The 15381-nt window shown below is 43.8% G+C and overlaps 1 protein-coding gene across 1 annotated transcript in view; it reads left to right on the top strand.

Annotated features, from left to right (window-relative positions):
- Positions 1 to 11966, top strand: part of LOC146702392 (melanoma receptor tyrosine-protein kinase-like) — a 37391-nt gene extending 25425 nt beyond the window's left edge. The window contains exons 6-27 of the mRNA XM_085469049.1: positions 1 to 97; positions 1041 to 1182; positions 1335 to 1448; positions 1520 to 1646; positions 1882 to 1955; positions 2080 to 2170; positions 2568 to 2767; positions 2853 to 2985; positions 3794 to 3884; positions 4371 to 4528; positions 4637 to 4669; positions 5804 to 5948; positions 6103 to 6225; positions 6397 to 6495; positions 6745 to 6930; positions 7629 to 7784; positions 7929 to 8004; positions 8628 to 8774; positions 9056 to 9153; positions 10400 to 10534; positions 10813 to 10903; positions 11042 to 11966. The exon at positions 1 to 97 is cut by the window's left edge and continues 22 nt beyond it. Coding sequence (XP_085325175.1) covers positions 1 to 97; positions 1041 to 1182; positions 1335 to 1448; positions 1520 to 1646; positions 1882 to 1955; positions 2080 to 2170; positions 2568 to 2767; positions 2853 to 2985; positions 3794 to 3884; positions 4371 to 4528; positions 4637 to 4669; positions 5804 to 5948; positions 6103 to 6225; positions 6397 to 6495; positions 6745 to 6930; positions 7629 to 7784; positions 7929 to 8004; positions 8628 to 8774; positions 9056 to 9153; positions 10400 to 10534; positions 10813 to 10903; positions 11042 to 11385 — 2860 coding nt within the window. The 3' untranslated portion in view covers positions 11386 to 11966. The remainder of the gene's footprint in view (positions 98 to 1040; positions 1183 to 1334; positions 1449 to 1519; positions 1647 to 1881; positions 1956 to 2079; positions 2171 to 2567; positions 2768 to 2852; positions 2986 to 3793; positions 3885 to 4370; positions 4529 to 4636; positions 4670 to 5803; positions 5949 to 6102; positions 6226 to 6396; positions 6496 to 6744; positions 6931 to 7628; positions 7785 to 7928; positions 8005 to 8627; positions 8775 to 9055; positions 9154 to 10399; positions 10535 to 10812; positions 10904 to 11041) is intronic.
- The last annotated feature ends 3415 nt before the right edge of the window (positions 11967 to 15381 follow it).

Raw genomic sequence — 15381 nt, 5'->3', positions numbered from 1 at the left:
GCAGTGCAGCTGGAGGTGTCGGGGGCCCAAACCCGTCGACTGCTGTAACGAGCACTGTGCTGCGGGCTGCACTGGACCTCGGGCCACCGACTGCCTGGTCAGTGTTAATCCTCACACAGCACTGCTGCAGTTACAGTTTGCATGTCTGGGACAAAGATTTTTACAGGACAAGACGGGCAGGTGTTCACCAATCAGCAAAGACACATTTACAAGACTGAATATTTCATTATCTACATATACATAAGATCATTAAAAGATTCCGAGAATCTGGAGCGATCAGTAAAAATCAGTACTGGATAGACGTGAACTTCGGGGACTCAGACAGCACTGCATTAATAGCAGGTGTGATTGTGTGATGGAGATCAGTGACAGGTTTCACAGCTCAGCTCCACATCTGCAGATCAGAGCGCCATCATGCAGAGAAGAAGCTCCAGATGTGAACATGACATAAAACAGCTGATTTTTTAATTCTGCATATTTTTCACACTTTCATGTTTCAGATCATCACACAGACTTTAATGTTAAAATAAAAAAAGGTATCCAAACTTACCCAGGAAAAAGTAGTTTCTTCCGCCTCGTTAATTCATAAACTGTAATTAAACACATTTTTAGAAAGTTCAGCTGGACTAGCATCACCTGGGCCCAGCCTGCTGTGTGGCTGCTGAACTGGCCTGCCTACAGTCTAGACCTTGGGCCAGCTGAGAACATCTGGAACATCACAGAACCAGAAACAGGATGAACAAAGCCAGGACTGCTGAGCAGCTGGAATCCTTCATCAGAGCAGGACAGCTGCTGGCCTCAGCTCACAGACCTTTACATAGACCTGTTCTACCTTACAGATGTGTTCCTGCCATCAAATTTAAAATGAGCTCATATTTTTCTTATTTTCTCAGTTTAAAGATTTGATATGCGTTCTATGTTACAACTGTGTCGTGTCACAACTTTTTCAGAATTGATGTTTTAAAAAACTCGGGCTAAAAAACATCTTATTAAAAGACTAAATACAGGCTGTTTTCTCTGTCTGTCCTCGTGCTCTCCAGGCCTGCAGGGCTTTCAACGATGACGGAATCTGTAAAGACGCGTGTCCACCTTTGAAACGCTATGACTCCATACTTCATCAGGTGGTCGAAAACCCCAACGCCAAATTCACCTTTGGAGCGACCTGCGTCAAAGCCTGCCCACGTACGGACTTACACATAAGTCACATCATCCACCTGTGGTGGTGTCCCTGGAAGCCTCAGTGTGACAGGGTTGAAAACAATGTAGCTTCCAGCTAGAGACCTAAACATGGTCTTTGTCCTTAATGAGCTCTGTTTGCTTCTGGTTGGGTGTAGATAACTACGTGGTGACTGAAGGCTCGTGTGTTCGTTCCTGTAGCAACAGGATGTACGAGGTGAAGGAGAATGGAATCCAACGCTGCAAAGACTGTGACGGACCCTGTCCTAAAGGTAGAGAGCGCGCGAGTGAGAGACACCTGAGAATCAATCAAATCACCTGACCAGCTCTTTCTCTCCTGCAGCATGTGACGGGGTCAGGTTTGGCACTCTGATCAACACCATCGCTATCAACGCCTCCAACATTGACTTGTTTAAGGACTGCACCAAAATCAACGGCGACGTCGTCATCCTTGAATCCTCCTTCACTGGGTGAGGAGCTCCTCCCACTAAACATCACAGTGTTACACTGCGACTTCACGGTAGCTGGATGCTAACAGCATCATACCCACAGCCACACCTCAGCACATCGCCAACGCTCGCCTGTCATGAAACACAGGCTTCATTAAGTTAGCCTGACAGAAATAAATGACTTATTCATGTTCGGTGCAGTCAGCTGAGTAGGCTGTCCTCTGTGTCAATGACTTGTGCTGATTTGCCATTCCAGGGATCCACATTACAACATCCCACCCATGGAGCCCGAGAAGCTGGAGAACTTCAAGACAGTGAAGGAAATCACTGGTAGGTCTACAGCCTGAGAGCAATGGGAGTCACACTAACTGAATCTGTAGTTCGTTGCCCTCTGATTCATGGAGTTGTTAAAGTTTTGAAGATTGCAGCAACAACCAGTGTTTGTGTCGTCCAGGTTACCTGATGATTCAGTTCTGGCCCAAGAATCTGACATCTCTGTCTGTGTTTGAGAACCTGGAGATCATCAGAGGAAGAACGACATTCTCGTGAGTCTCACTGTCCAGAAATACCAGAAATATGTGAAATATGTGGGTTTTCTTTCCAAACTGATAACAGTTTACACCGAGGTTATAAAGGAACTATGACAACTAAACCTCTGAGCTATTCTGGGCCCATAAATCTGCTTGCATAATGGGTGGTTTCTTTTGCACTCTGACAAATGGAAGTGTAGCTCAACACTGGTTTCATATGTAGATATTTGGTCTGTGTTTCGTTTGACTTCAGACTTTACTCAGTATCAGTGTCAGCATGACATGATTTGGTAAGCGGAAGAAGGTTGGTGGATGGATGTTGGATGGATGGATGGTTGTTGGACCAGCAAGAGTGCTGATGGTGGCTCTGTATTGTTTATGTACCCCCCTCTTATGGACTCTTGCTCTTCAGGAAACACAGTTTGGCCGTGGTGAGCTTGAAGCACCTGCGGTGGCTGGGTTTGCGCTCTCTGAAGGAGGTCAGTGCCGGAGTAGTGGCAGTGAAGAATAACCCCGAGTTATGTTATGTTTGGAAAGACCAGTGGGCCCACCTATTCAGATCAACCGACCAGACCATTAACTTGTTGAACAACAGTCCCCCTGATGTGTGTGGTGAGTCAAGAGTTCACGTTCAGCACAGCTATTGAATGAACGAATGTCTGAGAAATAAGACAATATTCTTGTCTCTGCGACACAGAGAGGAACAATCAAACCTGTGACACGGAGTGTACAGATTTAGGCTGCTGGGGTCCAGGGCCCACCATGTGTTTGTCCTGCCGGCAATTCAACCGCAAGGGCCGCTGTGTGGTGTCGTGCAACCTGCTGCAAGGGTGAGTTATAGACTTTAAACATTAGTGAAGCAGTTGCTGTGTCTCTGTGAAGCCTTTTGTCAGGCTTCAAAACAGGCTTTCTGCTGTCCGTTTATATTCAGCCAGAAGCTGAATAAAGTAATCAGCTAAGATTAGCTAGCTTGATTAGCTAGCTCAACCATAAACTTTGTAGATACACAGACATGTATACGTGCTGAAAATATTTTAGGGTCTACATATATTTTTATTTAATACTAAATTTACAGAATCACTACACCCAACACTCAGAGAACGGAGGTTACAGGCATAACCCCAAGCTAACCTGGTGCTGCTGCTAAATTTGGCTGCTACCTTAGCTGCTACCTAGTCTCTCAATATTCACACTCTACACAATTAATGTCACAAACACAGATGATACACAAACATCTAAAATCAAATAAACTTGTTCTACAGCACACACACATCCAGGTAAAAGTCGTCATTGTCCCTGCAGTCACTACACTCCCAACATAAATACCAGTAATTCAGATGAGTGCAGGTTGCTCAGAAACAAATAAAAAAAGCTGAATTTCACTCATCAAAACTGGAGGAAATACTTGAAAATAGCTGCACAACAAGTCACCCCTGAACAGTTGTTTAGAAGGTTAGTTAATTATGAATTAATTCATTGTAACATGTGAGTCTGTGGGGCTGGACCCCCTGCTGGATACAGCCTTAAGTGGCTATTGGAGGAAATCCATAATTTCCATCAGTGCAGAAAACCGAGCTCTTGTTCCCCCGGTGAGCTTCTGCACACTGACTCTGGATCTTTCTCTGTGTCCTCCTGCAGGGAACCCAGAGAGGTGGAGGTAAATGGCAGCTGTGTCCAGTGTCACCCAGAGTGTCTGCTGCAAACCGGGTCGCTGACCTGCTCCGGACCGGTCAGTGCAGCTTCTACTGCTATTGTTGCCATTGTTGCTAGGAGGAGTGTACAGTATGAAATAGCATCGGACAGTCAAAGCATACAAGCAACTGTAACAGCTGCTGATTTTTCTAATTAATACTTCGTACTCTTCTTCAAGTCATGTCTGAACCTGAAAGTTCAAACTTTTTAAGGTTTTTCAAAGCAGATCTTTAAGATTTTGTGTATTAAAAACATATTTTTAGTTCTTTTTGAGATTTATATCAAAAATTAAGGTAAAAAGGGCATGATCAGTAGATGTTAAATTAATCCTGCAGAAAAATACAGGAGCAAGCGTGTTAACAACGGGACAGGAAACATGAGGAATCTGTAGATTTCGCTTTGAGAATCAAACATTTTTTGGCACATTTTGTTTTTCTGTAAATATTTTGGTCCTTGTACAAAGACAAAAATCATAAATCGTGGTTTAGAAAATGAACATCCCCATCATCATCCCCACCTGCAGGGCCCTGACAAGTGTTCCCAGTGTGCCCATGTTAAAGATGGCCCCCACTGCGTGCCACACTGCCCTCATGGTGTGCAGGGAGAGGGAGGCAAGTTGGTCTGGAAATACGCCGACAGAATGGGCCAGTGCCAGTCCTGCCACCAGAACTGCAGCGAGGGGTGAGGCGCATGCTGCTGAATCCCCGCTGAGGGTGTCGGCAGAGCAGCTGATATTAAACAGAGCGTCTAACATTGGATTTAAGATGTTTTGTGTCTGTGTGTCTGCAGGTGTTCTGGTCCTGGATTGTCTGGATGCAATGGGTAAAAATATATCTTTGGTTGTATCTTAACTGAAATCAACACAGAAAAGATGATGCCAAATAAACTTTTGCATTTCAACAATATATATATATGGGGCGTCTGTCTCTCATTCTCTCTCTCCTGCTGCTACTTCAATCATGAAACTGATCAGTGATCAGCTGATCGTCTCTCTTCTTTGTTTTTGGCCCACTTTGCACCAGAAAGAGGAAACCAGCGGCTGAACAACAGCAGCACGTTTAAGCTTGATAAGCTGTTGTTAGAATTTATTTAATATTACTTTCTACTCGAAGATCTTTTTCTACGTAGCTGACGGCTGGTAACTGTGCAGGGGCGGAGCTAGCAAAGTTTAGCCAGGGGGGCCGAGAGGGCATTAACAGGGAAAAGGGGGCACAAAGACATACTTTTCTTTCTTATTCTCATTTAAAATGTCGAGCTTTTAATAAATAATTATCTGAATCTTACAACCAAAGTTTTCATGTGATGTAAAATGTATAGAAGTCCATTACTGTATATAGTAACTGTTAAGTCTAATATACCCTAGTAAGCTATAGTACTTTTCCTTTGGGAAGGTACCATCTGTGCAGTCTGCAGTTCTGTTGAAGAAAGATGTTGAATCTATTTAATTATTGTAGAAAAATAATTGATTTCTGTGCATTTTTTACACGCACATTAAATTAAAGTTGATTACGTCGATTAATCATGATGAGGTGGGGGGTGGTTCCCTTTTTTATTTTGCTGGGAGTTTGCAACCCCATTAGTTTGGTTATTTAATATTTCTGCTAAGTACTCTTTAAAATACCAGAATAGGGAGGATGGAGCAGGTTTAAGTTTATTAGATTGATCAGTTTTGCTGAACTATGAAATATTTTGGGTGCAGTGTATTTTTTTGCATACAGGTATAGCAGAATATTTTTTTACTTGAGTATGAACTTATACAAAATGCAGAAAGATATTTTAAAAAAAGTTTTACCGATTATAAAATGCACTGTATCAGATTTATATCAGTATCGGCCGATATTCAAATTTATGATATCGGTATAGGGAATAAAAAAGTGGTATCGTGCCATCTCCAGTTTGAACAGGACTCTATGACTCTGCATGCTGTCAGCATCATTTAACGCTCTCTCTTCACAGCTCTCTTGCACACTCTACACTGGCGGCCAGTGTGATTGGAGGGCTCCTGCTTCTCGTCATTGTGTCGCTGATCATCTTTGTGTTGCTACGACGAATGCAAATTAAGAGGAAGCGAACTGTACGCCGCCTGCTGCAGGAGAGAGAGGTGAAGACTCAGCTTTTCATTCTGCATTTAAAACGTGATCGATAGTAAAATGAATGCATTAATGATGAACCTGGGTTTGATTTGGTTGGTAGCTCTAAAATATGAACTGAAGTCTCTCTACATATGATGCTATTGGATGACTTTTGTCATTTAGCTGGTGGAGCCGCTGACCCCCAGTGGTCAGGCACCTAACCAGGCACTGCTGAGGATCCTGAAGGAGACCGACTTTAAGAAGGTCAGGGTGCTCGGCTCCGGCGCCTTTGGGACGGTGTACAAGGTAAATATGTTTGATACAAGAGAATGATCCCCTCATGGTGGTACTTTAAATGTTTAGTCATGTGAGTGCAGCAGAGGAAATGCTGCTGTCATCCAACACTTGAGACTTGAACGCACCACAGCCCAGTCGCACTCCTGCTAGTTGGACAGAATAAAGTGTTTGTTTGTTTAGGGTTTGTGGATCCCTGAAGGCGAGAATGTGAAGATCCCAGTAGCCATCAAAGTTCTCAGAGAGGCCACGTCACCAAAAGCCAACCAAGAAGTCCTGGATGTAAGACTCCTCTGTGTGCTTCTTCTTTTTCCTGCTATACAAACACATTGTTAGTGACTGTTAAGTATTTTGTGTCTTGAATTTTAAGTCGCTCCACCAAATATCTTCTTACATTTAAGTGGTTTAAAAAAGTTGGATCTTAATCTTGAGCTGATTAAAGGGCGCACTGAAGTTAAAAATGCTCCACAGCTGCATCTGTAGCTCAGACTTTCCCGTGGATGTTTCTCAGTAACACTGCTGTCTGTGTAGGAAGCGTATGTGATGGCGAGTGTGGATCACCCTCATGTGTGCCGCCTGCTGGGAATCTGCCTGACATCATCAGTCCAGCTGGTTACTCAGCTGATGCCGTACGGCTGCTTGCTGGACTATGTCCGGCACCACAGGGATAGCATTGGGGCGCAGTGGCTGCTCAACTGGTGTGTCCAGATTGCTAAGGTGAGTAAATGAGGTCAGCAAGACCTCCTCTAAGGAGAAACTCTCCTGCCTGAGGCGCCAGCTCAGTGTGCAGCTCTCTTTAAGCCTGCTGAGGCCCATTAATGCAAACACAAGAAACCGTGTGCTAATCTGTTTAGTCCGTTTTAAGTCTGATTTGGATTTTTAAGTGCTGGGAAAATCACAAGGTCAGAGGCTCACAGTGAAACCTGATGAGAGCAGTCTCCATTCATAAAGTGTGCTGATGGGATCGTGGGTGCTGAATATGGAGCTGATGGCAGGGGAAAAACGGGAAAACCTCAGAGATAGTTCATGGATGCAGTGAAGGAGGACGTGCAAAAAGCTGGTGTGACAGATGAGGATGCTGGGAGAGGGGGAGATGGGGGCAGATGAGCTGCTCTGGCGCCCCCTAAAGGCAGCAGCCTGAAGAAGTTAAACAAAAACAAACAATTTACACAGATGAGTTACAGTCATTTACACATTTTTGTATGAGGCTGTAAACATGTTTATTTCTGCTGTAACTTTTGACATTTTTAAACGTGGATCTGTGGACACTGAACGATTGTTGGAGTCAGCATCACCTGCAGTTTCTGGACTTCATTTCTTTTGCAGAGATACTGGTGCTGCAGCCCAGCCAGTTATCACACAGCTGGTTTTACTCATACTGAAAACTTGTGTGCATGCATGACGTTTGTGTGCAGGGGATGAACTACCTGGAGGAGCGTCACCTGGTGCATCGTGACCTGGCTGCAAGGAACGTCCTTTTGAAGAGTCCTAACCACGTCAAGATCACCGACTTCGGCCTTGCCAAGCTTCTGACGGCAGATGAGAAGGAATATCACGCTGATGGAGGAAAGGTGTGTTTTCATGTGGATGGCACTCGGAGACGAGCTGATTTCTATCAGGACAAAACCACAAAAGACTAAATCAGACAGGATGTTGATGTTGTTAAAATGTTCCTCACCTGTCTGTGTGTGTTTGTCTTCCTCTGTTTAACGCAGGTTCCCATTAAGTGGATGGCATTAGAGTCGATCCTCCAGTGGACGTACACCCATCAGAGTGATGTCTGGAGTTATGGTGGGTCAATCTGTGGCTCTCTAGCCTGCACAAGGCCCACTGGGTACTTGTTTCACTACACCTGAAAAAGTTATTTTCTTACTGTGACATAAAAAGACAGCTGTTCTATCACAGCTGGGATAGGCTCCACCCACGACACTGAATTTGATAAGTGGAAGCATAAAGTATCATGAGGTAGCCCTCCATAAAGAATCGTCTGCTTTATTGTCTATTTTACTTCGAATGGAAACATTAAAATTGAAACCATTAACATGCTGTTGTCTTGTGTATGACCTGACACAAGAGGTCGACCATAAACTCCTAAAATGCTCTCTGATGTCATAGATCCAGTGAGCATTAGAGTGATCTTCTCATAGATTTCAGTCTGACAGGACTGCCCCCTCCTGGGCATTTGAAAGAAAAACGGTTCAGGTTCAAGATGCTTACTTACTGATTCACTGTTCGGACCCCAGAACATATTTCTGTCTTTTATATACATGCAAATAAAAATGATCATTATCATTAAAATTCTCATCAGGAACAAACCCTCCTTGAACTCATGTTGTTTACTTCATCGTGTCTGTTGTTGTGTGACGGAGGTTTTACCGAGCACTGAGTCTGCTCTAACAGTCGATGGTCTGCAGGTGTGACGGTGTGGGAGATCATGACGTTCGGCTCCAAGCCATACGACGGCATCCCGGCCAGCGAGATCGCCACGGTGCTGGGGAGAGGCGAGCGGCTGCCTCAGCCCCCCATCTGCACCATCGATGTCTACATGATCATGGTCAAATGTAAGACGAGACGCAGGTGGTGCTGGTAGAAAAATTGCGCCTTGATGGGAACATGAAACTTTTAAATAGTTATGGCGCTTTTTCACAAAAAACTCATCATGTCTCCAAATCGGGCGTCTGTTTGTCTTACAATGGCTCCAGGCTACGGTCTAAATTTCATGAAGTCAGACAAAAAAATTCTACATCAAGTACTAAAAGTTCTTTGGTATGACGAACACGAATATAGCCTGGAGCAGCTCAGCTGTACAGAAGACTGAAAATCATCCACTTTGCTTCTGCAGGCTGGATGATCGACCCGTCCAGTCGGCCCAGGTTCAAAGAGCTGATGGTGGAGTTCTCCAAGATGGCCAGCGACCCGTCCAGATACCTGGTCATACAGGTAAACCAGGGATTTCATGTCATTTACTTGTATAATAACACTTATAAAAAGATTTTCTTCACTGAGGGTTGGTAATATGGAGATCCTTTACCGTCTGACTGTCCAGATATTTTCTACATGTAATAATATTAATATTGTCTTATTTCTCAGACATTTGTTCATTCAAAAGCTGTGCTGAACGTGAACTCTTGACTCACCACACACATCAGGGGGACTGTTGTTAAACAAGCTAATGGTCTGATCGGTCGAATATTTGTGACATTTGTGAGAAATCATTTACGCTCATAGGACTCAGTGTTTCTGTATGGAGCTAAATCACTTGGTCAGCAATCAGTTCTATTATTAACAATCCAAAAATATTTACATTTTAACCTTAACAATAATCTACTTTTATAGTAATCAAAAAACTACAGGAATAAACCAAAACTTTCTTACTGAAAATGAAAGAAGGAAGCTGACACTTAACTTATTAATTAGGCTAATTAGGTTAACTGATTAGAAAAAGATAAAGCATTTCTACTTCTAATGATCACATTTAACTCAGTTTTTCCTGTTTTGAAAATGAAGATATTAGAAAAATAAAACAATTTTGTTTTCATATGGAAAACCGTCCATCGTCTTTTCTTTTTGTTTCCTCTTGAATGCGCTGGCATATGATGAATTAAAGTATGATACAATTAATTTTTTAAATGTAAAGAACCAAATTCTGATCACAGTACGGGGTGCACGTGGAGAATATGTCACGATCTGGATCATTCAGACACAAAACAGGAATAAATTTAACCCAGGAGAAAAAGTATTTTAGAAATATCTACAGCTGAGATTTTTTTTATGAAACCACATGAACATAGTTGAATTATTAGACCCGACAAACATCATATCATCAGTTCATCTCTTTACTTCCTGTTTATTAGAGAATTAAGCAGTTTGGGATCAACGTGTGTTCTAACTCATACTCACACGGTGAATATAGATGAGTAAACTGTTAAAATGAAATAATATTAGTATTTATTAACTGCACAGAACTAACAGGGAATGTAAAGTTTCGGTGTGTAGAAAGAAGCGGTTCAAAAGAAACACGAGAAAATGATTTCAAACAAACTTCCAATAAATGCAAAGCTGTTTCTCTTTGGTTTCAATCCAGACGATGATCATTATAATAAAAATGAACGAGCAATAATGATCGTCTTTAAAGAAAAAAACTGTTACATAGCATAAACTCGACTACATTAATTATTTTTGTCAGGGGGACCTGCCAAGTCCGTCAGACAGCAGGTTTTACTCTCGTCTGCTGAGCACCGACGACACCGAGGACGTTATTGACCCGGACGAATACCTGCTGCCCTACAGAGGCATGGGTAACCATAAGGACCGGCCCATGGTATGGACACACACACCTATTGTAGTCTAATCTAGTCTAAAGACACATTGTTACATGTCTATATGTTTTATCAAACATTTTAGTAAGTGTTACATGAAAAAACATTGTGCTTAAGAAAGTGTTCGGCGCCCCCTGGTGACCCAAGTAAATGTAAACCGTCTACTTCCACTCGCCATAAGTGGCCAGAAGTACAGCTATTTATTTCCTCTGTGTTTCATTCTAATGAACGTGCTTTGATGAAACAGAGGTGTTTCATTGATTCTCTTCGTTCGTGTCAGAATGGTCATCCGGCCGGAGAGAACAGCCTCGCCCTGCGGTACATCACCGATCCCACTGACAGCGCACTGGAAAAGGACTTCATCGACCACGGTATCCATCATCAAACATAACTCAGACCAGTGACAAATAATTAGGAGATGTAAATCAATTAATAGCCAGACAGCAAACTGTCTTCATGACAGAAAATTAATTAATACCTAAACAGCATTTTCCTGCTCTGTCTTCCAGAGTACATGAACCAGAGTGTGAGTGAGACCAGCCAGAGCAGCCGGCTCTCCAAGGTTTTAAACCCTAATTATGAGGACCTGAGCCTGGGCTGGGGCCCACTTCCCCACCCGCTGGAGGATCTGAACACCTCCCAAGTGCCCTATGGACCTGAATACCTGAACGCGTCCTTCAAACTGCGCCCTCTGGTGACCAGTCACAGCCTTGATAATCCAGACTACCAGGCTGACTTCCTGCCTCAGACCATTAAAGATGCAACGTTAGCGGAGAACCATCTGTTCCTCCCAGCAGCAGAGAACCTCGAGTATCTGGGTGTGGGCGGCGCTCTACATGCTCCTGTCCGCTAGGGGACAGCAGCACTCGGGCTGTCAGACTGAAGCTGTGCTCTACTTTCATTCAAGCTGCCCACAGGAATTAATTGTTTTACAGTCAGTTCTTCAGGAAACACTGACTTGAGCAGAGGCAGCACTTCATCCAGACCGACAGCCTCAGACTCACAATTGATGTTTGCAAGTTTGCTTGACTGGTAGGACCAAAGGACTTGGTTTAAGCTCTGCAGCTCCTGAACGAGTTTCTTTAACAGTCTCAGTCTGACTAAAACCTTCTGTTTGACTTGAAATACTCTGAATGAACTTTTATTGTATAAAGTGTATAAAGTTATGAATTCTTTGCTTTACTTGACAAGAATGAGCCAAATCATGATTTCCTGTTAACCACTACTGCTCGTGTCTGTGTATCACTGTTGATAGTGTAAATTTATGGAAGTTGAGAGGCTGTCTGCAGGTACTGAACCTTTGTCAGCTTTTCCTTTTCAAGAGAATAGTTTTCATATTTATAGAAACGATGATGATCAGGACTTTAATGTGTTAGAGGAACATGGATGATGAAGATGTGCCCAACAACGAACAATAAAGAGCATCTGACCAGAGTGGGAGCAGTTTGGAGTGAGTCTCGAGCGTCCAGACAGAAAAACTTTTCAATCTATCAAATTTAGATCCAACTTTTACAGCTCACAGTGCTGAACGGGTTGTTTTTAGTTTGAATATTCCAAAAAATCAACCCAAGTTTTATCGACAATGCTGAGTTATTGTCATTGTTGTGGTGCATCGGTTACTGAGGGCCCCTCATAGATGATGGCTTGACGTTCGAGTCCCTGTTTGGCTGGAGCCTCTCTGTGACATAGGTGTAAACTGGCTGTAGTGGTGGAAAGCATAAAGTACTACATGAATGTGTCTTGTAGCGTAGAAGGCTTTGAGTTAAAAAAACAACTGCTGCTTTTTAAGGCAGTAGTGTTTAGAATTAATCAGCTAATTTCTCTGTGCTTGAACTCATTTGGAGACATATCATGTAAATTATGACCTTTGACAGCCTTCAGCCTCCATAGAGAACCACACTGAATGTCTGTATATGTGATGTGACTCGGTTTGGCTTTAACTGTGGTTAGATGTGAACTCGGGTGTGAATTCAGTTTTCTTTAGCTGACCTGCTAACAGGTTACATTCACTGTTTTCTTGTTTGACACTGAATGAAGTTAAATATCTGCAGGATATTTATCTAAGGTTTATTTAGAGCAAAATTCCACAAATGTCAGCACCAATCTTTTAGAGTTCGTAGGTGGAAAACGTGGGAATGCTCAGTGTGATCTCAGAATAAGGTGTTGCCTCAGGTGGGAGGTGTTTTGTAGTGTAAGGTTGAGACCTAAATACAAAGAGATGATATAAATATATTCCTGCCCTCACCTATGGGCATAAACTGTGGGTATCACAATAATAAGGGAGTCGAGCTCAGCCTAATGTGGGTGTTAGTTTCCCCAACATCTGCCAGAGTCTCCTGAAGTCCAAGTGACTTATGGATCTGAGTGGATATCCTCATGCCTGCCAGCTCTGTGACTGTGCACACATGTTGTGTTGTGTCCATCTCTAAGTTTCAGAGTATGTTCACCACTTAAGAGATAAAATAACAACCTGAGCAGCTACTACTCCATAATGGAAGGATCCAGACGTGCTTGTGTCATCTGACTGTTTATACCCAGGAAGCAGTGGGGAGTCTCTTGGCTGGATTAGGAATATAACATTATTCCTGTGGAAGAGCTGGAAGTGGTGGAAATGGAGAGGAAGGTCTGGGCATGTCTGCTGAGACTGCTGCCCCAACATCTGGATGCTGACAAGCAGTGGAAAGTGGATGGATGGAGGAATGTAACCATGATGAATATGATGGATGGACAGGAAAGACTCTGAGAAAACTTCAAACTAAAAGATCATAAGAAGAGAACAGAAACCAAACCATTCATGTACATGTTGCTTCTATGTGATTAACCTCACTGCTATTTCAGCCAATATTGAGTGAGTGGTGTTCTTTGCCTCTCGCAGATCAGGGTTCACTGAGTAAACATTGCTGGGTTTTCATAAAAAATGTAAACTAAAACTTTATTTAATACATCGGAAAGACCTACATGTAAAATATGAGCTTTTCGTGACATTGATTTTAGTTTTTGATCATTTATGGAGTGTGATGACAGCTGCCATGTTGTGTCTCCACTCTAACAGTCACTCGATTATCAGTTATATTATTTTCACTTCAGAGACACTGGCACATGTCCCTGCATGAACCATGTAAATGATCCGGCTGATGAATGGGGACCTTGTCTCTGTTGTGTTCTGTGCTGGTTTGTTGTGGATTCTGTGACCCCCTCTGAGTCCAGAGCAAGCTTTTCCTCCATCATCCAGGGGTGGAGTCATGATTCCCGCCCTTCATCATCCTCATTAAACACAGGTAGTTAAGGACCAGCTCGAGCATCCAGTCTAAACCTGATAGGCTGCTCCTGCTAATGCTTTTGTCTCCCTGTTCCCAGCATCACCTCCCCTACCTGAGGAGGGAGTTACTCACCTTCACAGCTTACCTGCTTCCTCAGAGCTGGTCCTCTTCCTTCTGGAACACACTTCCTTTGTATCCTGGTCTTCAGGGATCCTCTCCCTGTGAGTAAAAAGAAACAGTGGCAGAAGGATTCTCTCCTGCAATGATCAAACCTTATTTGAGTAGCTTTGTTGTGAGAAATAAAAGCCTTGTGACTGTGAACGCCGTGTCTGTCATTTTGCCTTGTCCTGAGTGGCCCGCACCTCTTCAATGGCTTCCTGAGTGAAGACATCACAGCTTCCACAGGGTGAGAGGCGGGTACATCCTGGACAGGTCGTCACTCTGATGCAGGGCTAACCATTCACAGCTATGGGCAAGAACCACCAGTGAACCTAACCCCACCAACTGCATGCGTTTGGAAAATAATTATTTTGTGTTATCACTCATCCTGAAAGAAAGTTTAAAGTCAAATCTCTAACCATCCCCTGAATCCATCCTGGCAGCTCGTTCCACATGAGCGGTGTCTGAAAGCTCTAAAACGTCTAATAACTACAAGTAAGTTGGCAGTGTGAGAAAGAAGAGCTCTAATGGGTGATATGGTACTATAAGTTTGACACCTAGGGTCTCAAAATAATGAGACACTGAAGAACATGTGGACACTCGCTCAAAGTAGGCCCATGATAATGATCAGCAAGATGAAATTAGCTAATACTAAAATATTCAACACTGCTACAATCTAACTGTAAAAACAATGGATATTTACAATAAAGGATGTTTGAGCAAAAAGAAAACTTGAGTGAAACTGGATCTGTGCTGTCATATGTATTCATCAAAGAATCTCCATCCATCCATCTTCATCCGCTTTATCCGAGGCCGGGTCGCTGGGGCAGCAGCCTAAGCAAAGAGGCCCAGACCTCCCTCTCCCCAGCCACCTCCTCCAGCTTATCCGGGGGAACACCAAGGCGTTCCCAGGCCAGCCGAGAGATATAATCTCTCCAGCGTGTCCTGGGTCTGCCCCGGGGCCTCCTCCTGGTGGGACATGCCCGGAACACCTCACCCAGGAGGCGCCCAGGAGGCATCCTCATCAGATGTCCGAACCACCTCAGCTGGCTCCTTTCGATGTGGAGCAGCAGCTGCTCTACTCTGAGCCCCTCCTGGATGGCCGAACTTCTCACCCTATCTCTAAGGGAGAGGCCAGCCACCCTTCGGAGGAAGCTTATTTACGCTGCTTCCTTCTCCCATCACTCGCGAACAAGACCCCGAGATACTTAAACTCCTCCACTTGGGGCAGGAACTCATCTCCGACCCGGAGTGGGCACTCCACCCTTTTCCGGCTGAGAACCACGGCCTCAGATTTGGAGGTGCTGATCCTCATTCCCGCTGCTTCACACTCGGCTGCGAACCGTTCCAGTGCGAGCTGGAGGCCCTCACCCGATGAAGCCAACAGAACCACATCATCCGCAAAAGCAAAGAATCTCATGTGCCGTTAT

The sequence above is a fragment of the Copadichromis virginalis genome, linkage group LG9, assembly GCF_057382275.1.
Source record: "Copadichromis virginalis isolate Kocher_CV1m ecotype Utaka linkage group LG9, C_Virginalis_male_GT1.1, whole genome shotgun sequence".
Classification (NCBI taxonomy): Eukaryota; Metazoa; Chordata; class Actinopteri; order Cichliformes; family Cichlidae; genus Copadichromis; species Copadichromis virginalis.
This window is presented reverse-complemented; position numbering and strand designations above follow the sequence as displayed.